This window comes from Oikopleura dioica, chromosome XSR, assembly GCF_907165135.1.
Source record: "Oikopleura dioica chromosome XSR, OKI2018_I68_1.0, whole genome shotgun sequence".
NCBI classification, from domain to species: domain Eukaryota; kingdom Metazoa; phylum Chordata; class Appendicularia; order Copelata; family Oikopleuridae; genus Oikopleura; species Oikopleura dioica.
The window spans coordinates 3,711,085-3,735,583 of NC_137294.1; the positions used below are offsets into that span (position 1 = coordinate 3,711,085).

Here is a 24,499-nt window from a genome sequence, read left to right on the forward strand (position 1 = left end):
TCATAATTAAAATCCTTCCTTTTCGAAGGAATACGTAAGAATTAATAGCTGGTTTGTGAAGAAGTTGTTTATTAGAAGTTATGCCTGTAAATATCAGGAACAGGCTCGGGCGACCATTCAGCTAAAATTTTTTCACAGAATTCCGAACGTCGCGCAGGGTGGTTAGGTGCATTTTTCTTAGGTCCTTCGCCGGGCTTCTTGTTCACATCGTAAACACCACGGACAACTCGGAGCTTGATTCCAATCAAATCACGCTTCGGATGGAAGTATAGCAACACGCGGGAATGCTCGGTCACGTTGTGGTTTTCCATCGGAATATATGCTAGAAATAAAATAAGTACATCGTGTTTTAATCGACAGTAGAACATGTCATATGATCTTGGAAATGATCCTGAGCGTCTGAAAAAGATTATACTTTGATAATAATCGGCGCGCTTTGCAAATTTTGACAGTTTTTGCGCGATCAGATAATTTAGGTATAAAAACGATCCCTAACGACAAAGTTACACCAGAGTAGAAAATACTAATCTGCAATGCTGAAGAGTTTGCGAAAATTTCTTTTCCCGCCTAATAACCCTGCCGTGGAAAATGAGGAGACACAGCCTGGAGGTAAGACTGAACTGTAGCTAATAATTTAAGCAACGATAATTTAAGGGAATAATAACAGGAATCTACAGGCTGAGGTCGATTCTCTTAGATGGCAGTTGGACCAGATGAGGAGCAAAATCTCAGCACTTCAAGAAGGCCTAAACAAAAAGATCTTGGCTGAAGAAGCATACGAAGAGAAGATCGAGCTTCTTCAAAGAAAAAATGAGGAGCTCCGCTTTCGAAACGAGATGCTTCAAGATCGCCTCGAATAAACGGCCAATATTATCAAACCGTCATTTGTTGTTTTTGTTTTGTTCTAGCAGGAAAAGTTGAAATACCTAATCGATGCTGAGTCTTTTCATTGGGCTCGCCACCTAGCAGGCGAACTTTGCAGATCTTTCTGTTGCCCGAGTTCGGTTTCTTCGGTTTAATTGTGTAGACTTTCGTTACTATTCCCGTTCGAAACTCTTGATCATTCATTAGCTGTCGCTTTTTCCATTCACGCCTCTTAAAATTCATCGTACGTTAATCAATTCTGATGCTCGAAGCGTACCCTCATCATTCGTCGTTCGCCCGTTTTTATCTGGTTCTTTTCTTCAATAAACTTTACTCTATAATGCAGCTCTTTTTCGTCGAAGCCGGTTCTAGGAAATATTCGCTGAAGATTACGAAGTGATCCAGATATTACTTTCTGTGTCGAGCGAGAAGAGTATCTGGAAGATAGATACCATGCTTGGAGTACTTCAATTTCTTCCAAATTAGATGCTTCTCTACAGGCGGCGTTACTGTCAACTTGCGCATATTATTCGTTAAAGCTGTGAGCTGTCTGCATGCGCTCAACATCGATTTCGTCATTTCAGCCTGAACGCTAAGTTTAAATTTTCAAGATGAAATGGAACGCATTTATTTAATAGAAAACGGACATATTGTTCAGGGTGGAACATTCGGCCGGGCAAACTCGGGCAAATTGGTCGGCGCCGGGCAACGGCGGGCAAACGGCCGGCGCGATGGTCATATTTTGGGTTAAAAAACGGGCAACTTCGGGCAGTCGGGCAAAGTCGGCGCCCGAAAAAGACACCATCGGCCGGGCAAAAACGGCGCCCTGAAAAAGTCGGCGGGCGGGCAAAAAAGTCGGCCGGCTAACCAGGGAAGCACTAATACTAACTTTTTCAATCCACTACTCTCGATTATTGTTAATTATTATTAAGGGCTTTTCCTTTTTAGGGTCGACATGTTTGTCATACGGTGAAATTATCCTCCTTTTTATAAAAGAATGACTTTCTACTGCCTAACCGGGTTCATATCACGAAATTTTTATATTCACTTCTTTCTTAGTCGAGTAAATCGGCGTCCTAATTTTGTCCATAAAATATCGGCGCCGAGATTATTGCTGGCGGCCGGGCAGAAATCGGCGCCGGAGTAAAGTCGGGCAAAAATCGGCGCCGGACAAAAATCGGGCAGAAATCTGCGCCGGGCAAAGTCGGGCGTCCGAAATTTCGCCGGTTTTTCCCGGCGCCGATGAAAATTTCCGGGCATCGGCGGGCAATCGGCCGGCCAGACCCAAAATTTTTGCCCGAATGTTCCACCCTGATATTGTTTAAATTATGAAGATAAATGAGGTAACAGGAGCAGTTAAGTTCAATTCATCACAATGAAGCCTTTTGGACAGGCACACATTTATAAGTGCGCTAAACTAGATTTTAAAAATAATGTGGATCCGAAATACAAGTCCTTTCAGAGTATATTATTCCTTTGTCCGTTATAAATTTCTACTTGTTATCAAAATCCTATTTCACCACATACCATAAATTAACAAACAATATTTCGAGAGCTTTCTTAACTACAAGAAAGTCTAAAAACTATTAGGAGCTCCTCTTTTATTCAACAATGCGTTTTATCTTTTAAGTGTGTCCCGCACACCAATATATCAATTCTACACGCCATCAATTCGTTCGCTCTAGAGAAGGTTTGCAAAAAAGTAAAGAGAAATTAATCTTTTCAGTCAGGATATCTATTTCTTCTTGGAATATGCCAGTTTACGTTTGGTGCGATTCGAGTCTCCGCTGGCAGCTGGTTGCGACGGCAGTTTTCGGGCTTTATGGCGATTGAGATTTATCGGGGCTGGGCCGATTATCAGCTCTTTAACAGTTCCAACCTAGAACATTGGAGACGAAAGAATAAAATGGGAACATTTACCGCTTTGGTTCGACCTTCTCTGAAAACGAATCTTCTTTCAGGAACCAGCCACTCTGGGTTTTTAACGAAGCGGAAGTGCACCATTGCTTTGTCGCCTGTTCTAAGCGCTTCAGTCGACATTGAAGTAATTTGGGCAGTTTGACGTACAGCTCCAACGTGAACCATCGCCTAGAAAATCCTTGAGTTGACTAAATTAAGATGAGCAAACGTACTTGGTAATTGGTCATTATTGTCGTGGGATGATGCAAGATAACGACTTCCCCTTTAAACTCCCAAACTGCTTTTGGCGATTGCTCGTCAAGCCCCAAGAGAACAGTTCCCTTTCGCAGATCCTTGCGTTTTACTTTCTTGAGCGCAAAGGCTGCTGCCTGGCCGGCGCAAACTTCTGTTACTGGCAGCCGTTTTCGATGGATAGACTAAAATTCCATTCGCTCAAATTGAATAATCTCCGATTACCTTTATAACAACATGTTCGAATTTGCCATTCGAGTCCGGTCCCATCTGAAGCGTTTGTCCAGCTGTGACGATTCCAGAAAGTAGAGTGCCTGACGCAACGGTTCCTACTCCAGGCACAGAGAAGACGTCATCGACGGAGAATTCTGCCTTGTCAGTTTTCTAAAAGGATGATTAAGAACATATTTTTATCCAAATAATACCTTTCCAGTTGGTATGCGCGGTTGGAGCAAATTAAAAAATACTTTGAGATTGTCAAGTCCGTCGCCAGTTACGGAGCTGACTTTAAAGATAGGCGCGACTCTTTCAGAGCAAAAGTTTTGAGCAGCAATAACTGAAATATTTCTACAGATGGCTTTTCGCTGAGAGGCGCTTACCAGCATGTTTGTGCTCTTGCACAAGGAGGGGAATCTTCTTCACGCCACTAGACTTAAGAAGCTTGGCGAGGACAGACAATGTTTCCTTCAAAACATTAGGAGGACACATGTCGATCTTCGTGACAACGCACATGACTGGCAAGTTGAGCGCCAAGGCAAGACCTTCAGATTTTTTAGACAATATAGAGCTCGCCAGCCTTACCGAGATGCTCTTTAGCCATTCCAATGAAACCGGCATTTGAGCCGACCACGATCAAACAGAAATCGGGCAAATGTCCTGTCAAGCCGAAGACAGTTGTTTTCAGATACTTCTCATGGCCGGCCAAATCTACAAAGGTCAGTACTTTTGAGCTCTTACTGCAAATGTCTGTCCAGTCGAGAGTTGATCCATGCGAGGGAGTATTCACTACTTTTCCATCGGAATCGAACCCCAGAATCTCGTTACCGACTACAACGAGTTTAAATGGAAACCAAAGACAAACGTGAGTTACCGGAGGAAGTTCTTCCCGATTCTATTTCGTGCTTATGGCGAAATAATTTCTGCCGCGCGGCACCTCTTCCGTTGTCCAGACAATTGTGAGTTAGTACACCAAGTAAGGTCGATTTTCCAGCGTCGACATTTCCAACAACTGCAACACGCACTTCACAAAAATCGGATTCATCCTCCAGTCTTTTTCGAAGAAGAAAATCGCGCACCTCGCGTCCGTTCTGGAGTGTTTTCGTTCTTAGGAGGGAAAGCTTGCAGTTAATTTCTTCCGAGATTTTGGTGAGATTTGTCTCTGCTTTGTCAGCTTCGTCTTTGGGAAGACCTTCTGCATCATCATCCTCAGTTCCAATTCCGATAGAAACAAGCGTTTCGCCTCGTCCGTACAATTCTATAGGTGAAGATAGTAGCTGAAGCGGATTTTTATAATTTACCAGATTTCAATTTGTAAATGTAGCCATTGAGGACCTCTTCCGTCGGGTCTACCAACAGGCGTTTGTCCGTCAAGTCCTGGAACTGTTCGAAGTTTGAAGAAATCGGCTCGCTACTCATATTGCAATTTTCATCACGCTCCCAGTCTGAATTATTCCGAGCGTTATGATTAGCTAAACCCGCTGCGACGATGGGAATAAAAAAAAAAGCGCTATTTGGACAGAACGAGCACCGCTCATGGTTTATTTGCAAAAGACTACTGTAAGAAAATTCTTCTTCTCTCGAGTGCGCTTTTGTGGTTGCTGCGAGGTGCTCTGTAAGAATGAATCCAAGAGGGAACAGTAACATTATCTTTTTATTCTTTTTACACGAGTTAACCAAACGAACATTTTTCTTTCTTTTCAAATGTAAAATAAAATAAGTTATATTGACTAAGGCCAAAATAGTCGCTTCGACAAAACGGAAGGAACAATTTTCATCGAGTAGCAGTGATTGGAAAGCAGCACATGTTCAATGGCAAGTTAATTAGAGTTCTCAGGCCGTTGAGAGTCTATCGACGTACGTAAATTAGGAAAACAAATGTAGAATTGCTTTCAAGTCTTTTTACAGAAAGAAGTATTCTAAAATAAAAAAAGAAATATAGAAAATATGAAGTAATTTAGTAACGTAGATTTCCTTGTTAACGTTAAACGGAAGGTTTTATGAACTTTTTAAATACTCAAATAACTTAGTTGAGGAGAACGAACGGGAGAAGTGTAAATGAGGCGCATCTCCGAGTGGAATGAGACAGCTGATTTTGCTAGTTTCGGATAGTTATCGGCGGAAGAGGGGCCTGTTTCGGCTTTGGCTTCTGGCGCAGCGGGTGATCTAGTCCGATCCATATTCTGTTGTTAACGAGGGGCACGCCGCCGCACTCTTCTACTTGCAGCCCTTTCGTGTCAATTACTGTGTCCTCTTCTTCTTCCGTGTAATAACGAGGACGTGATGACTGTATAAGCGCAATCTTCCACTTTGCGAATTCCTCAAGTCCGAGTTAGTCCTTGAATTGAACTCATTGAGCTCTACCTTTTCGGAAACATTCAATTGCGACTTGATCTTGTCCCTGACACTTCTGATCGTGTCCCCGTGGCAAATCTTGACAAAGAACGGCGTGCCGAACGCGTTCTGGACTGAGCTGTGGAAGTGGCCCACTTGGATGAGAATTTCCCCGGGCGCGAAGGATCTCTAAAATTGTCCGTAAATTCACCTCGAAATCGCCAAAACGAAGATTACATGTGCCTCTGGGACTTCGTCGATTCTGATGTGTCGCTGATTGCTCGCACCGTGCGCCGCGTAGCTTGCAAATTCAACTTCTTTCGAATGAGCAAGAATGGTTATTATTCTTGTGTTAATGTACTAAAATAATCCCTGTTTTCTCCACCTGGATCGGATAAATATTTTACCTCAAGAATACGCAGCTCTGAATCACTGGCTAGGTCGGGAATTCTTGTGCGCACTTCGTCCAAAAGGTCTTTCATGGTAGATTTCGGATTCGCGTAAAGGATCATGTCAACTTCACGCATGTCTGCGAATAGGAACTTTATAGGTAGCTGGTTTTTTGTTTCGAATTGAGCAATGTCCATGCTGATTAACTAAACACTCTTGATATAGCAACAATGCCATGTATGAACTCACCTGATAGAACATTTTCTTTCTATTTTTCTTGCTTTCGCGTTCACCTTGCATGTACATCATGAAGCGCTTGTTGTTGGGGAGGTAGATGATATCTTCTATTGTGCGCTTTTCTGATCAATATTAAATAAGAAAGAACCGAAACTTTTGAACATTACCAGTGCTTTTGACTACTTGGCCGATGCCGTCTCGTGCGTACGGCGGAACTTTGAAGAATTGAATTCTCTTTGGATCCCTGTTGAGAACGCGGGCCACTTCACTCGCCATGTGCTGGTAATTCTAAAGAAAATAGAACTTTTTGCGCGCTGGCCGATGTTTTTTACCTCTCGCTGATTAAGCCTGACTACGAAGCCGGGATCATTGGGAATTTCAACATTGTGGAATACGACTTCATGACTGTTCGCTTGATCGCGGAAGTACTCGGCAACATTGCGAATACCAGAGGCTGGTTTCTCATTCGGATAAAGCTTCGGGTGTTTCTAAGATTAAATGGAACAGACTGAGAAATAAAAGCAAAGAGTTATTATGCCTGATATATTTACATAATCTACCTGAAATATCAAAACGACGCCGTCTTCGATATCGGCATCGTTTCCATTCGGCGAACCCGGACCTGTCGCCTTGAAAAAGGAGTGCTTCATTCATCGACGCGTTCAAGTCTTTCAGGTGAATGCAGTAGCCTAAATGCCGATCTTCAAACATGAGTATTTCGTCTTCTGCGGGTTGCTCATTCCAGAACGCCCTTCGCGTCATTTCTGGAATGAGATCTTTTAGCTTGGAGCTGATGGGCACGATCAGATGGCCGCAATAAGCAATAGTTCCGCTGTCCGGGTCGAAGAGACGAAGGAAGATCAGCAAATCTCTTTTAGTATAGAAGGACTAGATTATTTTGATATTAAAAAACTTTAGCAACGATAAATCGAACCTGAAGCTGGGCAGTCGCAACATTCGGTAGCTCGAGCCAGACTGTTGTAGAAGCATCTTGGCCATTCTGAATCGGCTAGTTGAGTTGAAATGATATTAATAATATATGATAAGTGCAATATAAATAAAGCAAATATAAAAGTGCATACAAATCTTACGTTTTTGTAATCGATACTCACTTGCGAGACGTACTTCTCCATATCATCTTCATCGATAAACTCTGGACGCCATGTCTCATGGTCCGCATTATTGCTGCGAATATACTTCCGTTTGAAAAACCAGATTCTGAACGTTTCTTCGTCACACCCAAGGTAATCGGCTAGCTTAACTTTCAGCTTCGCCCAGCTCAAGTCCTTCCTGGCTTTGATTGTCCTAAACTTATTAATACCCAAGCACACCAGATAAACGAACCTAAAACTGATACAGTCTGGATCGATTAGACCAGAGCCCTGATGTCCACCAAATTGCTCATCAGAAATGATATTCACCGTCATAAAATAGTGAGCTTCGTTCTTTTCTTTTCGCTTGATCGCTTCAATTTCCCTTTCTTCAGTGAATTTAGTTGCCAAATGCACAGGAATATCAGTCTTTTCGGACAATTCTTTCAAAAGTGTCACCAAACTTTTTCGCTAGTTAGTTTCAATGGTTATTCAAGCAATTTTGAGCGACCCTTTCCGAAAATAATACACGGCAATTGGCTCTTCCTGATGTAGACGAGCATGTAAGCGTTTGTGCACGATTTGACGAAACCATTCTTTTCGTCTGTGCCCCCAAAGTTGGAGAGAATGGCCTCCTTCGTGTTACAACATGCAACAACATCGTCATCGAACTTGAACCACTTTCCGTCTCCCTTAGGATTAATATAAGCCACGTAATGGCCACCATAATTGTCACCAGAATGCACGAGAACAGCATGTAGGACATAGTCGGCGGGGTCTACAAAATGTCTACTTCAATAAAGCTTGAAATAATAACCTTCAGGATTCGCCTCTTCTAAAAACTCATCGAGATTGATTTCTTCTCCAAACTCGATTCTGTCGTTTATTTTAATGTTTGAATCAGTCATCGGGTCATATCTGGGCTCGGCAACCTGAGTACAGGGTCAGGGTCAGGGTCAGGGTTAAAAATTTTTTCTTGATATTTACTCAGGAACTCAGGTCAGGGTTTCTCACTCAGTCAGGTACTCAGGGTACTCAGTCAGGCCTGCTCAGACTCAGGAACTCAGGTCAGGGTCAGGTGCCTGACTCAGGCCAAAACTCAGGGTTTTTCCACACATCAAAATTTTAACAATTTTATTTTTCGCAGATAACATATAACTTTTAATCACAAAATCGCCCATAATACGGAAAATCAAGTGACAGTTGTATTTTGACCCCCTTGACGTTGCAAATTGACCCTTTTTTGTGTTTTTTTTCGCTTACTCAGGCCCTGTGTGAGCAACTCAGGCCTGTCTTTTAACTCAGGTCAGGGTCAGGCTCAGGGTTTTTTTTCTCGGGCCTCGATTTTACTCAGGCACACAGGTCAGGCCCTGTGTACTCAGTACTCAGAGGCCTGACTCAGGGTTTTACTCAGGTCAGATTGCCGAGCCCAGGTCATATTGGAATCGCATCAACTGGATATGAAGAATAGGGGGAAAGTCCTTGAAGGTGACGCCTTTCTCGGCGTCCTGAAGTCCAAATTTACCAGCATCGAATTTATTGTCGCCTTCTAATAAGTCGGGCTTGACGTACTCCTGAAATACATCGTCGAGGAACTGCGGTAGAACGAGATCAATTACCTTGAAGGATTCAATGATGGACTTGTTGTTTTTGATGGGCAGTGATATATCGTAGTAGATTTCCTCGCGGCGGGACTGATAGTCAACATTTTTACACTTGATGTAAGAAATTGTTTTAGCTTCGAACAGATTATTGATAGTGCCTTCGACGCTAGTACCCTTCATCTTTGATTCCAGATTATCTGAAATAGAAGTTAGCGGGCCATGAATACGCTCATTAGTGACCTAGCAGAACGCGGCAAAACTCTTGTACATCATGTTGCATGAATGAATCCAGGCTTTCCCAGCCAAAAGATTTGGTCAGTTTCTTCGTGCCGACGGGTTTGTCTTGAGATTGAATCTCGTAAAAGACGCGCTGGAGAGCGAGTGGAACGGACTGTTCGTCAAAATCTGTAGGCATTTGGTAAACAGCGGAACGAAGTTTTGTGGTGAAGAAAAGGGTCTGGAGTAAGGAGTTCATGTAGCAAGTTGCACCCTGGTTTTGAGTCCCACGTAGCCTGTATGTTTCTTGCTGTCCCAGGCAATGCCATGCGGAGCATCGGCGCAGACTTCCGCCTCGAAGGTGAGAGTGTAGTCCGGAGAACAATATCCTTTCGAAGGGTCGGTCGCATCTTCCCAAGATAAAAAGTGAGAGAATCCCCAGTCATTTTCTTTTGAGTGAAATATGTGGGTAATTCTCTTCGAACATTTGTCAATGTCGACGTTGTCGTTTGACACATCATGTGGCAACACGCGCAAGTGCGCAGTAGCAGAGCAAGACCAGGTGATAGAGTCCGAGTCGGAATTGCACTGGAGAAAGTACCCGATAGACACTGTCTGGCCTTCACGATTCGGACGAGGCATCACCAAGATTTTCCATGGCAAGCCCCGAATGAAGTGAGCGGCAGAAGGGCTGGTCGATCCGTAAACAAGCTTATGAACATTTTTGACGACATGGCGAAACTTGAGTTCTGAAACTTCGAAGCCATCCGTTTCATTTGATCCGATTTCCGCGTCAGTACTACCAGAATCCACCTCAATCTTTGAGAGCGACTCAGTTTAAACAACACTAGCGAAATGTTACCTTGATTGAAGAATCATTTTCTGCAGTGTCTACTTCCATAGATTCCATCTTCTTCGTGGGCGTTGCGGCTAGCTTCTTTTTGCTTTTTCGGAACTTCGGCTTTTTCGCCCGAAGTCGTTTTTCGCTCTTTGTTGATCTTAATTCACCTGTAAAAACAAGATATTCTAGAGCAAAAGGAGAGCGTTTTCTCTTTTCCAAAAAGACTCACTTGAGGGTTAACTGGGCCGCTTGCTCCGACAGTTGGCAAGTGTCGGGATCACCGCCACGAACCTGCCCAACTCCGAGTTTGTTTCCAATATTGCCGAATTGTGAGCAACACTCGAATTTCGAACACGACTTCTAAAAAACAAGAATTCGATAATTGAGATATTGAAGATTTCTAGAATATACAGTATTTATCAAAGATTTAGCTAGACATCCTCGTTAGTTTATAAGCAAGAACCAAAATGGATCGGACTCGACGGCTTTCGCGAAGAGAAAACCGACTTTTTGAAATAAAAGAAGAATATGCCAAAAACCAGCCTGTAGCATCTAACAAAAGCCTTCAAAGAATCAACTCTGCAGCTTCTGGTATCAGAAAAAATGACTCCTCGAAAGATTATCTACTTCCAATCAAGAACACAGATAGTGCCAGCTCGTCATTTTCGAGGACTAGTTCAGGAATCGATTCTTAGAAATCTAAACCGATGAGTTTATGGCCTAAAGTTTAGGTGTATACTTTCTCAATCCGCTAAACAGGTGTTTCATCGAAGATTTCAAGCAACAGAATGCTGTCTCCGCGAAATAGGTCTGTCAAGGAAATAATGAGAAAACAGAAAAATGTTAACTCGCCGCTGATGGACGACAGAAATATTCGAAAATGTCAAATTTGGCGTTTCCCTATTGAAGATATTGAGCGACTACTTATCAACGGAAAAATAACTTATCGATACAAGTCTACTGGGTACGACATTTTCTGCCCTGCATGTAATTTGTTCTTTAAGAAAAAGGACGATTACCAAGGACAGTGTTTTTTTTAAATTGCACAAAAAACGGGCTTCTTGGGGAGCGCTTATTCTCAGGCTACAGTAATGCTACAGAAGTGCCAAAGGGTGGAAAATGTAGCTAAGGGTCTAATCTAGTGCGTAAGGGGTTTGCCTAGCTCTAGAAATTACTAAATCATTGCGTAATCGACGCTTGAAGTTGACCTTCTCTAAAATTGGTGCGGAGGACCCGGAGGACTCTGTGGGAGTCTTCACTGGAAGAAAGAATGAGGATGGAAAACAAGTAATTTGACGACGGTAAACTAAACTTAAAAAATTAAATAGAAACCATAAGAAAATTAAAAATGTGGTATATATAAATTTTTACATCAGATGGAGGTGGGTGGGGTTGGGGACGCAACTGAGAATGATCAACTCAAGCTTCCCAGCCTTTGTCAAGCCCCTTAAATTTAAAAATCAAGGGACGGGGCTGAAACGGCCCGAAGGGCCGTCAAGCCCCTTAAATTTAAAAATCAAGGGACGGGGCTGAAACGGCCCGAAGGGCCGTCAAGCCCCTTAAATTTAAAAATCAAGGGACGGGGCTGAAACGGCCCGAAGGGCCGTCAAGCCCCTTAAATTTAAAAATCAAGGGACGGGGCTGAAACGGCCCGAAGGGCCGTCAAGCCCCTTAAATTTAAAAATCAAGGGACGGGGCTGAAACGGCCCGAAGGGCCGTCAAGCCCCTTAAATTTAAAAATCAAGGGACGGGGCTGAAACGGCCCGAAGGGCCGTCAAGCCCCTTAAATTTAAAATCAAGGGACGGGGCTGAAACGGCCCGAAGGGCCGTCAAGCCCCTTAAATTTAAAAATCAAGGGACGGGGCTGAAACGGCCCGAAGGGCCGTCAAGCCCCTTAAATTTAAAAATCAAGGGACGGGGCTGAAACGGCCCGAAGGGCCGTCAAGCCCCTTAAATTTAAAAATCAAGGGACGGGGCTGAAACGGCCCGAAGGGCCGTCAAGCCCCTTAAATTTAAAAATCAAGGGACGGGGCTGAAACGGCCCGAAGGGCCGTCAAGCCCCTTAAATTTAAAAATCAAGGGACGGGGCTGAAACGGCCCGAAGGGCCGTCAAGCCCCTTAAATTTAAAATCAAGGGACGGGGCTGAAACGGCCCGAAGGGCCGTCAAGCCCCTTAAATTTAAAAATCAAGGGACGGGGCTGAAACGGCCCGAAGGGCCGTCAAGCCCCTTAAATTTAAAAATCAAGGGACGGGGCTGAAACGGCCCGAAGGGCCGTCAAGCCCCTTAAATTTAAAAATCAAGGGACGGGGCTGAAACGGCCCGAAGGGCCGTCAAGCCCCTTAAATTTAAAATCAAGGGACGGGGCTGAAACGGCCCGAAGGGCCGTCAAGCCCCTTAAATTTAAAAATCAAGGGACGGGGCTGAAACGGCCCGAAGGGCCGTCAAGCCCCTTAAATTTAAAAATCAAGGGACGGGGCTGAAACGGCCCGAAGGGCCGTCAAGCCCCTTAAATTTAAAATCAAGGGACGGGGCTGAAACGGCCCGAAGGGCCGTCAAGCCCCTTAAATTTAAAAATCAAGGGACGGGGCTGAAACGGCCCGAAGGGCCGTCAAGCCCCTTAAATTTAAAAATCAAGGGACGGGGCTGAAACGGCCCGAAGGGCCGTCAAGCCCCTTAAATTTAAAAATCAAGGGACGGGGCTGAAACGGCCCGAAGGGCCGTCAAGCCCCTTAAATTTAAAAATCAAGGGACGGGGCTGAAACGGCCCGAAGGGCCGTCAAGCCCCTTAAATTTAAAAATCAAGGGACGGGGCTGAAACGGCCCGAAGGGCCGTCAAGCCCCTTAAATTTAAAAATCAAGGGACGGGGCTGAAACGGCCCGAAGGGCCGTCAAGCCCCTTAAATTTAAAAATCAAGGGACGGGGCTGAAACGGCCCGAAGGGCCGTCAAGCCCCTTAAATTTAAAAATCAAGGGACGGGGCTGAAACGGCCCGAAGGGCCGTCAAGCCCCTTAAATTTAAAAATCAAGGGACGGGGCTGAAACGGCCCGAAGGGCCGTCAAGCCCCTTAAATTTAAAAATCAAGGGACGGGGCTGAAACGGCCCGAAGGGCCGTCAAGCCCCTTAAATTTAAAAATCAAGGGACGGGGCTGAAACGGCCCGAAGGGCCGTCAAGCCCCTTAAATTTAAAAATCAAGGGACGGGGCTGAAACGGCCCGAAGGGCCGTCAAGCCCCTTAAATTTAAAAATCAAGGGACGGGGCTGAAACGGCCCGAAGGGCCGTCAAGCCCCTTAAATTTAAATATCAAGGGACGGGGCTGAAACGGCTTAAAAAGGGCTTTAAAATGATGTTTGACTCATAATGTTTCGTTTTAAAGAAAAAAATCGGGGTCACTTGAAGTCATGTGACCCCAAATGACCTCTATCAAGTATGAATGACAATCATCTTTCAAAACTATTCAAAAATATATTTCACTCATTATTTAGAGGCTTTTTATTTATATCGAGGTCATTTGGGGTCACGTGACCTCAAGTGACCTCAGTCGAGAAAGAGGATGAAAAATGACGTCGATAGGCATACTATTTGATATCTGTAACCTTACTTATTGGAAAAAAACATGATGTTTCCTATATTACGTAATATTACGTAATATCACGTGGGCTCTAGAATTTATTAACCCCCTTACGCACTAGATTAGACCCTAAGCTACATTTTAAGCCCTTTGGGGACTTTCTAGGGCGATCCTGCTCGGAGATAAAGGACTCCCCAGATTTCGTGCAATTTAAAAAAAACACTGTCAAGGTGATATGATTTGTACTATTCGTATTTATTTTAATAAAATAGTTCACTTGATGATTTTGCAGCAAGTGGAGCCAATAAAGGAAGAAATCCGGGACACTATCAGATACATGAAGGATTATCTTAGTCAGCGAGCACACGAGCTGAAACCCCTGCATGATCGCTACCCACGACTTCTTGCATGTGCGAAAGCGAGGTCAAACTAATTGTAAAAGAAATAATAATTATATATGATAATAGGTCTGAGAGAATAACCAAAAAGCTAGTGACATTCTCCAAGTCGTTGGAGGACCTTCAAAGCTCCTATGACCACCAAGAGGAACGGATATTATGATTATGTACTGGGAATCGCGATTTTCCGAGATTCTGAAGAACCCAATTTTAAAATATCATCTGAAAGCAAGTCCAAGAGGACAAGCAACTGAATAAGTGGCCCAAAAAGAAACCAGCTGAAGACATCACCAGAGACCAACCAAAAAGGTGGTTTGACCCTGCTGTTGCGATGAAAAAATGAAGGAGGCGAAGGACAGATTGCAGGAAATCCGACGAAAGCGGGCATATAGAGAAGCGTATCGCCAAAAAGATGACACTTGCAGGAAGCTGTTGAGATTAAGTATTACTAAACTATGAAGCTCGAGTACCGAGCTTTTATTTTCTCAACATGAATAAGCCGCATCGCGACTGAAAACGTTCTTTTCGCGAGACCGTCTTCTAGGAGTTCAACGGGTCGTCCTGCAACCTCAATGTCCACGATTCATAGTAATTCAAGGATTGATGCAAATGATCAGATAACTAATTGATATCGCACAAAATTTTGCTTAATTAATTTGCGCATCTTGACCAGTATTCCTGCGAGCCCGCGCGTGAAAAGCGCATCAAATAGCCCTCGAAAGTCAACGATGAGCTTCAAAGGCACGGGACTCAAGATGGGCATCCCACCAAAGGCGGGCAATCAACCTGCAGGAAGCTCGAATCTCGCAAATGCACCTGGCATAGAAATGAAAAGAAGAGAATCTAAACCGATTATAAAAATAACTGATGCTGAATAAAAGTTGTTCTTTATTTGACGTTTCTATCACTTTTGAAGTAATGAAACCCCGGTTAAGTTCGATAAATAAAGTGAGATCAAATGCAGGATTGAACTTAACTAGGAGACAGAGTTCGCAGTGCGGAATTAAATAATTTAATGGCTTTAGACCGTTGTTTATCCGGAAGTGAATGGGTAGGGGAGCTGGAACTGGCCGAAGTAGTTGTTGATAACCTTGATGTCCTAAAAATAGATAGTAAGAAGCGTAAACACCTGAATTACTTACTTCGTAGTCCATTGGAGTGTAGCTTCGGCCAACAACTCGTCGGGCGTTGTAAGCGATGAACCAGACGTAGAATCCAAGAAGGACGGCATCTTAATGGAGATAATGACCTGGATATATTAGTCGAAAAATACCGTAAGCCATGGAAACTTCAGCTTCTACTGGGACGATCTTGGTGGAGGCGTTTCGAAGGACGGGTCGGGCAAGACGGCCAGAAGCTCGGCGCAAGGCAGCGGACAACATTCTATCATTAGCAAATATATAAATAAGAGATTACGAAATTTTGAGAAGTTTAATTCCATGGATGAAAAATGAATATTTCAAGGTAAGATTTCACGTTACATAAGCCCACTGCCTCCTCCTTGTCAAAAACAAGGGAAGAGACGAGGAGACAGAAGAGTGGGGAGAAGTCACCCTAAGTTCTCGATTCTCACAATAATACGTGAATACCCTTTCTTCTAGCGTAGGTTGTGAAAAGGCTTTGGCATGGCACACCTATAATCATAAGGAGAGCTTGAATTGGACGTTTTCGTACAAAAGGTAAATCTTGGCCAGATCCCGCACCATTATCAGAGTCAGACAGTATTTTTAAATAGGAAAAGTTACTAGATATATAAAGTTATATGAATCAGACAAGCAAATAGAATAAATAAGCCTCATGACACGATGCCAAGAGTTCTTATTGAGAGTACTGGTCGAGGTTGTAATGTTTGCCGTACTGCTTGAGATGTTCCATCAGTTCAGCCTTCTGTCTCTCGAGTTCAGGGGTCGGTACATCGTAAACGTCCTCAAACATCGAGTCAATAGATGGCTTCTTCTTCTTTTCGGCAGTGACGAGCGCTGTCAAAACCTAAAAAAGAGATAAATTTGTGAGAATTTGCTGCTGAGTATACGTCTTTCTTCAAGGATTTTTGAAGAGCAGCGTCTTCTTCCATTGACCACCATCCTTGGGCCATCATGTACTGTCGGAATCGGGAAATAGGGTGGTCTGTCTTTTGCCACATGTTGACTTCATCAATTGATCGGTATCGTGAAGAATCGTCAGAAGTCGAGTGATGTCCTTGTCTTAAGAAGACGTGAGTGCAAGATAAAAAGGTGAAGTTTACCGATAAGTGATGGCTTCAATTAGAATAGGTCGATTCTCGGACAGTGCGATTTCTCGGGCTTTCACGGTGGCGTTGAAGACAGCCATCAAGTCGTTTCCATCGACTCGGATAGTCATCATTCCGTAGCCTGGTGCTCGAGAAGCGATTCCATCTCCGGTGTACTGATCTTCAACAGGGGTCTAGTCAATGTTTTTGAGAGGATGTTTTTTCGAATTTTCTTACAGAGATGGCGAATCCGTTGTTTCGGCAGAAGAATATAACAGGACAGTTGAGCGTAGCGGCGAAGTTAAACGCGGCGTGAGCATCTCCTTCCGACGCAGAGCCCTCACCAAAGTAGCACATAACAACGCGCTTTTCGCCAGCTCGTCGGAGAGCGAAAGCTGAAGAACAATGAATGCTACGAAAACGACAATTTTGTAATATTTATTACCAGAACCAGCGGCTTGAGGAAGCTGAGTTGTCAGAGGTGACGAAATTGTAACATAGTCTAACTCTCGAGAGCCGTAGTGGACAGGCATTTGTCGGCCCGATCCTTTGTCGTCAACATTTCCGTAGCATTGATCACAGGCTTGTTGATACTACGGACATCATCATTGTTATCTTCTTTCTAAGTCAACTTACAGTAAAGCCGCGATAAAAGATAACACCAGCTTCTCTATATTGAGCATACACAAGGTCATCGGGGTTAAGAGCGGCAATGGAACCGATTTGCGCGGCTTCCTCACTAGTCAAACTTATTTTCGATTCATTTAAAAGAGTCCTTACCCATAATTTGTCATGTAGAAGCTGACTCGGCCCTGTCGCTGAGCGTCGTACATCACCCGATCGAATTCGTTGGTCTTGATCATTGCCTTGTACATTTTGATGGCTTGGTCCTTGGTGAACTTCGGATCCTGGTTCTCCCGAAGAATCTTGCCCGATCGGTCCATCACTCGGTAGACTGGAAGCCTCTCGATTTCCATTGGGTCGATCACTAGGTACATCTAAGTGGAACTTGGACTGACAAATATCATACTGTGAAGCTCATTGATAAATTCAGATTGAGTCGAGGGATGGAACTTGTCACTTCGAGGAACAGAAGTCACAAGCGGTCGCACGACTTTTCGTAATCCCCGAGTAAGCATTCTTAAATTTGACATTTAATCAATCTTTCAAATGGCAGGTAAATGAATCGACAGGCAGAAATAAAATAACGGACAGTGAGCTACTATAATCTAGTCCTCCATCGAATGTTCTTCTTTGCGTAAATGAACCGGTTTGTTCTCGCAAGTATGGACTAGAAGAGGCAACTGTCCGATCGGATATGGAACGTCTTTTTTCCAACTCGGCCAACCCAAAGCGCGGAATTTCGGCGGGATACCAGTATTCAAAGGTCCACTTTTCTTCTTAGAAGGGATCTGCTCTTCGTATATCTGGATCGGTTTCCCATCTTTTAGCGTCCATTTTCTGAGTGTCGTATATTTGCGTTCCTCCAGATCAGACTCTTCTGTCGTTGTGCCCTTTCCTGAATCGTTGGAGATTCCACTCCGAGGAGCTTGTTTCGGTTCCATTGGGAGAAAATAATCTCGATATTTTGGAGGATTTCCGTTCGGATCATTTGCTGGGTTTACCGAGCTGGTTGGACCTGTCGCCCGGGTTTCTCTAGAGAAGACATTAGCTCGAAAATCATCAATAAAAATGCTCACTCATTATTGTTCTTTCCGTGGCTGAAAGAAGACGGATTGTGATAGAATGAAGAGAGCAGACTCATTGGGCGATCATCGACAGCTCCAGAGAGGATCAGAGGCGGACTGAATGAAAAATAGCATTCAATAAGGAAAGAGGCCAATACTCACTTTGAGTTGCTTCTTCCTTCGCCAGAAGTTGCAGCATAACCACCTGGATGTCTAACGTAAGCAGTTGCACCATTCAACATATCAGCAAGTGCCGCAAATTGTGCTCGTCTTAGTAAAATTGTTAAAGCAGAAATGACTAGAGAAGGTCCAATTACCTGGCGGAAGAATCATTTTCCGATTGGATCAGTCTTTGTTCTTCATTATTATTATTCTAAAATTTTACCTTATCATTTTTTACAATAATTCAATAACAACTGTGTTTAACTATTCGTCATTATGGTCAGAAAACACAATACAAGCCTAGTATAAGCTCGTACCATTATTTCTCCTTCTAGCTAGAAAGCTGAGGTCCACAAGGAAAAAAATGAATCAAAAAATTTTGAATGAATGCTTAATTTTGTTATGAGTAAATTAGGTCAGCAAGTTCACGACCAATAAGGGATGCTAGCGCCACGCACGAAGAGGGCGCCGAAATTTTGGAAGTTCAACGAAATTTCGTTTCCTCTCAATAACTGCTCAGAATAATCATATCACTGAACAAGAAGTCTTAAAATATTCATCGCTTCCATGAAATGCTCATTGATTGTTCTGAATTATCCTAATCTTTCGCAAACTTACTTTTCAAATTTTTGAAGAAAAAACTCATGAACGAGCTTTCTGTGTACAAGACCGTGCATTTAGAAGATCCCGATCTTGGGCAATTCTCTTTCTTTCAAGAGTTTGACTCATCTAACCAAAGGGATTTATTTTTTAGCCAATAGGGCGCTGGGCGCAGTAGCGTCCTCCGAGAACACTAAATTTCCGATCTCTAGAAATTCCACTAGGCATTGGCTCAATCAAAAGTATATTTTCACCTGAAACCTTCAACTTTGTGTTTTTTAGTTTGAAAAAGTGCAATCATAATGAAATAATTACAATTACGTCACTATAACTATAATTTCATAGTAGCTAAAGCAAAATAAAAAGCCAACACTCAAAGAGTACTGGAAATGGCTGGTGATGTCGGCCTGAGCCTGCTACCAGTGCCGCTGATTCATCTAGCCGGACTGGATGTGCAGCGCAATGCCGTCCATAAATACATTCAAGACTCTTTCCGGACCAGCCAAAACGTCGCAGCTCGCTTCGACTTCGTCCCCATCGACAGTACTTATGCCCAGAAGAAAGAAACACGCGAGCACATCGAGCAGTACATTCCGCGCGGCATCTTCAAAAAGCGCTGGATGATCAAACACCTCTCAGAGCTACCCTCGGTGATCTGCCTCTTCGTGGATTTGGAATGGACGGATCAAAACTGGGATCAGCGCTTGACGGAAATTGTTTCCAAAATTGCCATTATTCGCCATTTGATCCAAGGACGTCGAATTCAGATCTGTCTGGTGCTCCTGCAGGGGGCCGAGGGCGGCGAAAAGAACACAAAGCGCGTAGACGAGCTCCAGGAGCAGACCGAACTTAACAGAAATCGCATTTTCGTCTTGCCCGTCACCCCCGACCACCTCACTGGATATATTCAGCAGCTTCAAGCTCGCCTCCTCGAACGCGCTAACTCGTTTTACGAAAGTATAATCACAGAACTCAAGCTCAGGATAGAAAATAACGCCTCGAAGATTTACCCCCTGCTCTTCTGCAGATACTTGTTCAAAGGAGAGATTCTCAAAATCACGACATAGATTTTCTTTTTATTAAGTTTTTTTAAAGCGGTTCAGTTGATGAATCTTCTTGAAGTGGCCTTCTTCTGCGAAGTAACACGCAATTTCGAAGACGCGATCACCTTCTACAAGCATTGTTTCTCGAAACTGACGATGGCCGATCTGATTCCGATGACTGCGACGAACTACACGGAGCTACGCGAATTCGCATCACTCGTAAATTACAAGCTCGTCAAGCTCTATCTGACTGTGCCACCTTACTTCCAACGGTAAAAATGTCAGATCTTTGTAATTTGCAATGAATCAATTAGAGATTTCGCCTTGAAGCAATTTCATCGACACATCGACTACTTTTCCCGCTTCAAGGGTGCTCCTGAACTTGGCTTCGAGTATTACGCGTGGCTGGGGCAGCAGTACCGAAGTTATGGCGAGCTGCTGAGCGAATATAACAATGGGCTTAGGGTTAACTCGCAGCCGGCATTTTTTCTGTTAAAATCAGCTAATTTCGAGCGCCGTCGAGCTGAATTCGTCCGTCAAATCCGAGCTCAAGTCCTCGCCCAGGCTTATCCCAAGCCAGATCCTCTTGGAAACGAGCAAGTATTCTTGGGAGAAAGAGTTTGGCGCAAAAACGGACTCCGCACAGAACTTTCTGCGGCGAATTCTCAAGCTGAAATGATCGCCACGTTCTCTCTTCAATATAAAGAGTGCCATGTAAAGCAACAATTACTTGAAAAAAAAAACTGACTGCTTTCTTAGTTCGATCATTGTCTGGAGATCACTCGAACCTTGCACAAGGCAAACAGCGAGTTTACGAATAGCGGTTACATGAAATTCCGTCCCCAGCTTTTGGTCACTATGGCTGAAGAGTATATAAAATCTGGTGAACCTGAAGGTCGAACTAGAGCAGCCACGCTTCTTCACAAATGCTCAGAGTTGATCAACCCAACCTGGCCTCTGCTTGCAACGAAATGCTATTCCTTACTGAGAGAGTGCCTTGCCCCAAACGAATCCCAAAAACTCGCCAGATGTTTGTTCTTTCTTGCCTCGTCATTCAGTAGATGCTCCCAAGTAACATAATATCCCCAAAACCTTACTTAATTTATTTCTTAGTCAGAGAAAGATGCATTTACGTCAGATTTTACGAACCTCTGCTCTTCGATTCCCGAAAAGATCAGGACAGGTTCTTCAGAAATGTTTTTAAAACTCAATAGTCTCCAACACAAAGAACCCACGAAAAGTATCGACGGCCAATATGGTTTTGTCAAATGTTATTTCGAGTTTTCTGAACCGGCCTTTCACGCAGCATCTGAGCTTACTCTCAATGTTGAATTGAAGAACGATTGCGTGAACACACCTGTTACTATCAGCAGTATAGATGCAAAGTACAGCCAGAGCTGCGCCAACGAAAGCGTCTTTATCAACGAGCCGATAACGTTCGCTCCTGGAGAGACGAAGTCATTTTCTTTCAAATATAAAATTCCCGCGACACTGACAGCGAAGAACTTGGTAGCAGAGGAGATTTCCATCAATATTGGAAAAGTGACGATACAATTCGACAGGAGTGGGCTCAAGCCACGAGGGCTCATCCCTTTCGAAAGTGATGTTGCGCGTGATGCTCTTTGCCTACGAGTAGCTGAGCATTCGAAAAGCACCCCTCAGAGTTGCAAGATTCTTCAGGATCGGGTCACATTCACGTCGAATAACGAATTTTAAATGCAGCGTAACCCGAATGAAAGAGAACAGCACAAATGTCACTTGCGATGAGCGATCCAATCAAAATATTTTCAAACGAAATGGTCAAAGTTGAAATAACTTACTCGGTCGAAGAAGATTATTCGAAAGATGACGCCAAGCTGACGGTGCAATGCAACAAAGAGTCATCAATAGGTACCATACGTACTGAAGCGAAAATAGCGCTAACTGAGATTTAGGAATGAGTAAAGGCGATCTTCAGGTCAAAGATCCTAACCAGTGTTTGACATTCAATATGTCCTCGTCTTCGGAGACGTTCACAGTTTGGATGAAAAATGAAACGACCACCTTCACGGAGCCAAGCTTACTAGTCGCCTCAATGAACCTGTCGATTGATGATTACGCTTGCTCGTTACGAGCAGAGCGGCGACTGCTACCAGCGCTGCCTTTCAAAGTCTCAGCCAAAAGTATTACGCCTCTATTTATGCCAATCTTGGCACTTTCATCTGCGTGTACTAGCTTGTTGGCAGTAGTAACTGTGGAACTCGTCGAAAAAGACTTGCGCGTCCACATTCCTCTCAGGCTAGGATATCAAAATTCAAGATTGCTGTCGGGTAATTTCAGCCGAAGAACTTCATTAAAATATCCGAGCTCAGATTAAACCGCATTGAATACGCCGAAAGCGATTATATAGCCCAGATCCCGTCGCCGCTTGCCCAGGAACCTGTGGATCTTGATTTTGGTGATTCTGCTCAATTCGTCATTCCACTTGCAAAAAAGGATGGTGCTCTGCCCACTAACTCGATGTCTGTCGAACTTGGGAAGCTGAAGATTTTTTGGTCTCGGAAAGACTCAGATGATGAGGAGTTTTGCTTTTTGACGAGCTTAGGAACGCTTCCGATTGCGAAAGACGAAGAGGAAATCTCTCTGACAGCGAAATTACCTGATGTTTGCGAGCAATGGCAGCCATTTGATTTGGAAATTGAAATTTCAAATGGTAAGAGGAAGACGTGTGTTGTTTTAAAACGTCTTTATTTAAGTTTCCACGCAATTGAAGTCTTGCTCACTCGAGGTTGAAACGTCCAACGATTTCCAGATTCTTTCGCTTCCACGTAACTTCTCCCTTCTTCCCTCAGAACCCGGTCATATCGCCAAAGTGTCCTATTTTCCGGTTAACTCTGGGGAGTTGCTGCTCCCAAAGCTAACCCTAAAGCATTCAGGAGATCAATCAGTTCCAATCCATTCTGTCATTTCACGCTCACTCCTCGTCCATCCCAACCCAAGCAAGAGCGAGTTTGCTAGGCTCAAAGCTTACCCTGTAAATTACGATGCGTAGCTAAGAGCGAACTCCTCTCCTCAGTTCCAAACTTTTCATGACAATTTCGGGTCGACTTAGGCTTCATTCATTCAAAAAAACTGATTTCTGTTACCTATTTCTCATACTTTCTTCAATACATTGCCTCACTATTTAAATAAAATTTGAAATCCAAAATAAAACTTTTGACTAACCAAAAATGATCATCAAAAGTTATTGTGTTTGAAAAATGTTTCCGGGCACACAGTATTACTGTATTTTACATTATGTAAACGCATTTTGCAGTTGTATCTCGGGGTCCAGAATCTACGGATCACTGGTCAGCAGACACTAAAGGGGGTAGACATCGCAAAATTCTCGCCCTGCCTGATTGGAGGAAAAATGACAGTCACGAAAGCACATGCAACCTATCAGAATCGAGTTCGGAATACGTCAGCTACGAACTTCCGCGAAAAATTCTGAATTTCCGAGAAATTATGCGTGGCGCCTACGCATGTGGTGGGTCTCTCGCGCGCCCCAGGTGTAGGTCACGTGTGCGTAGGCGTCTTGGTCTTCCACCTCTTTGTTTTTCTGAAACAGCAGTTCACTTGAGTGAATCCATTTTATTCGTTCATCATTTCAGAGATGGATCATCAATTCAAGGTGCCAAAGGTGCCGAAGATTTCGAAGGTTCCGAACATTATTCCGGTATGGCGCCCGAGTAAGAAGATAGAGAGAGAAAGGAGTAAACAAGGAGACAAGAAGCACGAGAAAAAACTGATCTTTGGCAGTCCCATCTACGCACCTATCGAAATACGATGGCTGCATTCTAACCTCAGTCTCATCGACGAGCTGATCGAGACGATCCAGGACGAAGACTTCAGGAAGATTCGTTACGCGGCAGATCTTAATATCATCGCCGCTTATCGTCAGTACAATTTCAAGGCATCGACAGATGCAGACATCAAGCCACTCAATCAGAGGAATGAGTATGCTGACCACAAGTTTGTTAAAATATTGGGCGGATATCTTGTTTCGCTGTTCTCTGAGCTGCCCAAAGGAACATGTATGAACGCTCATCCTTCCGGACTTCTTTCTTAATCTTTCTTTTAGTAAGTGAGTTCACCAAGATAAGCTACAAAAAAAAATTTGGTCGAGTCCCAACGTACGAAGAACTCTCAGACAAGGCGGTGATGAACCTGGTAAACTCGTTGCGAAGAATGCTTGCGGAATACGAGATGCATGCCTCAAATTTAGACCCATGCATGCGCGACGAAGAGGGCATGGCGTGCAAAGAGCTCAAGGAAATGGAATTGTTGAGAATGATGATGCGCATCATTCTCGATGCATTTGAATCGATCTACCAGCGAATTCAAGTTATTCAGTTCAAAATGAATAAAGAATGGTCACGTAAGTCAAATTTGCTTTCTAGGATCAAATTGATCTTAATTTGACTGGTCAAAGGTTTACCAAGAAATTTCAGAGGCTATTGACGAGCAAAATCGTCGAAAAACTAACTACTTGATCGCGAACAAGACGATTGAGGATATCAGAGATTCGTTGCCGAGCACCAAGATCTTCAACGATTACAATCACATGTACAATCTGATGCCGAGAGTTCATCTTATTCGAGCATACTGGGTATGTTTTTTGCTATCTTCCTTGATTTCACGACTCTTTTCTTAGATCCTGCAAGATTACACAGATGTCATCTTGCACACACAGTATATGGCGGCCATGGAGTGGGAAACTTTCTACTGGAAAGGCGACAAAAAGTTTCATGATGAATGCTTTGCGTACAACATTGAATCGTTGATGAACATGCAGCTCGAGGCGTACAGACTTCTCGACGACGACAACGGCAAAGTGATCG

At 43.7% G+C, this 24,499-nt stretch overlaps 7 protein-coding genes and 1 long non-coding RNA gene across 9 annotated transcripts; 2 read left to right on the plus strand and 6 right to left on the minus strand.

Annotated features, from left to right (window-relative positions):
- Positions 1 to 33: 33 nt before the first annotated feature.
- Positions 34 to 1,476, minus strand: LOC145709441 (uncharacterized). The gene is made up of 4 exons (XM_081787126.1): positions 1,277 to 1,476; positions 1,142 to 1,232; positions 927 to 1,095; positions 34 to 322 (listed from the first exon to the last, which is right to left on the minus strand). The coding sequence occupies exons 1-4, from the start codon at positions 1,441 to 1,443 to the stop codon at positions 72 to 74; spliced, it is 678 nt and encodes a 225-aa protein (XP_081643252.1). The 5' UTR covers positions 1,444 to 1,476; the 3' UTR covers positions 34 to 71.
- Positions 1,477 to 1,515: 39 nt separating this feature from the next.
- Positions 1,516 to 4,673, minus strand: LOC145709437 (GTP-binding protein 1-like). The gene is made up of 9 exons (XM_081787118.1): positions 4,533 to 4,673; positions 4,106 to 4,489; positions 3,817 to 4,062; positions 3,615 to 3,776; positions 3,441 to 3,571; positions 3,241 to 3,399; positions 2,997 to 3,200; positions 2,785 to 2,952; positions 1,516 to 2,743 (listed from the first exon to the last, which is right to left on the minus strand). The coding sequence occupies exons 1-9, from the start codon at positions 4,648 to 4,650 to the stop codon at positions 2,600 to 2,602; spliced, it is 1,716 nt and encodes a 571-aa protein (XP_081643244.1). The 5' UTR covers positions 4,651 to 4,673; the 3' UTR covers positions 1,516 to 2,599.
- A 192-nt stretch (positions 4,674 to 4,865) lies between these two features.
- Positions 4,866 to 10,310, minus strand: LOC145708841 (ubiquitin carboxyl-terminal hydrolase 7-like). The gene is given in 19 exon segments (XM_081786540.1): positions 4,866 to 5,551; positions 5,596 to 5,754; positions 5,803 to 5,925; positions 5,973 to 6,161; positions 6,205 to 6,314; positions 6,360 to 6,480; positions 6,525 to 6,680; positions 6,754 to 7,080; positions 7,127 to 7,192; positions 7,284 to 7,497; positions 7,537 to 7,726; positions 7,801 to 8,061; positions 8,101 to 8,194; positions 8,717 to 8,857; positions 8,903 to 9,084; positions 9,128 to 9,385; positions 9,388 to 9,922; positions 9,966 to 10,101; positions 10,174 to 10,310. Coding segments are annotated over 18 exon segments (3,396 nt in total). The 5' UTR covers positions 10,014 to 10,101; positions 10,174 to 10,310; the 3' UTR covers positions 4,866 to 5,329.
- Positions 10,311 to 14,784: 4,474 nt separating this feature from the next.
- Positions 14,785 to 15,323, minus strand: LOC145710556 (uncharacterized). The gene is made up of 3 exons (XR_014135052.1): positions 15,188 to 15,323; positions 15,057 to 15,145; positions 14,785 to 15,013 (listed from the first exon to the last, which is right to left on the minus strand). It is a non-coding gene; the product is annotated as an uncharacterized LOC145710556 (long non-coding RNA).
- Positions 15,324 to 15,326: 3 nt separating this feature from the next.
- LOC145710553 (2-oxoisovalerate dehydrogenase subunit alpha, mitochondrial-like) lies at positions 15,327 to 17,305 on the minus strand. The gene is made up of 8 exons (XM_081788319.1): positions 17,175 to 17,305; positions 16,925 to 17,132; positions 16,781 to 16,883; positions 16,590 to 16,737; positions 16,382 to 16,539; positions 16,160 to 16,338; positions 15,947 to 16,118; positions 15,327 to 15,903 (listed from the first exon to the last, which is right to left on the minus strand). The coding sequence occupies exons 1-8, from the start codon at positions 17,296 to 17,298 to the stop codon at positions 15,733 to 15,735; spliced, it is 1,263 nt and encodes a 420-aa protein (XP_081644445.1). The 5' UTR covers positions 17,299 to 17,305; the 3' UTR covers positions 15,327 to 15,732.
- Positions 17,306 to 17,313: 8 nt separating this feature from the next.
- Positions 17,314 to 18,749, minus strand: LOC145710555 (uncharacterized). 2 transcript variants are annotated; one of them, XM_081788322.1, is made up of 5 exons: positions 18,312 to 18,470; positions 18,150 to 18,205; positions 17,995 to 18,102; positions 17,845 to 17,949; positions 17,314 to 17,800 (listed from the first exon to the last, which is right to left on the minus strand). In XM_081788322.1, exons 1-5 carry the CDS (start codon positions 18,312 to 18,314, stop codon positions 17,374 to 17,376), a joined length of 699 nt encoding a protein of 232 aa, XP_081644448.1. In that variant the 5' UTR covers positions 18,315 to 18,470; the 3' UTR covers positions 17,314 to 17,373. The 2 variants fall into 2 exon arrangements, with proteins under 2 accessions (XP_081644448.1, XP_081644449.1); XM_081788323.1 differs by lacking the exon at positions 18,312 to 18,470 and adding an exon at positions 18,613 to 18,749 and having other exon boundaries at positions 17,315 to 17,800.
- LOC145708842 (trafficking protein particle complex subunit 11-like) lies at positions 18,581 to 21,368 on the plus strand. Its single transcript, XM_081786541.1, has 7 exons — positions 18,581 to 18,818; positions 18,974 to 19,647; positions 19,690 to 19,909; positions 19,952 to 20,351; positions 20,397 to 20,708; positions 20,751 to 20,813; positions 20,877 to 21,368. The coding sequence occupies exons 2-7, from the start codon at positions 18,984 to 18,986 to the stop codon at positions 21,351 to 21,353; spliced, it is 2,136 nt and encodes a 711-aa protein (XP_081642667.1). The 5' UTR covers positions 18,581 to 18,818; positions 18,974 to 18,983; the 3' UTR covers positions 21,354 to 21,368.
- Positions 21,356 to 22,816, plus strand: LOC145710554 (uncharacterized). Its single transcript, XM_081788321.1, has 4 exons — positions 21,356 to 21,527; positions 21,572 to 21,914; positions 21,989 to 22,329; positions 22,373 to 22,816. Exons 1-4 carry the CDS (start codon positions 21,389 to 21,391, stop codon positions 22,666 to 22,668), a joined length of 1,119 nt encoding a protein of 372 aa, XP_081644447.1. The 5' UTR covers positions 21,356 to 21,388; the 3' UTR covers positions 22,669 to 22,816.
- The last annotated feature ends 1,683 nt before the right edge of the window (positions 22,817 to 24,499 follow it).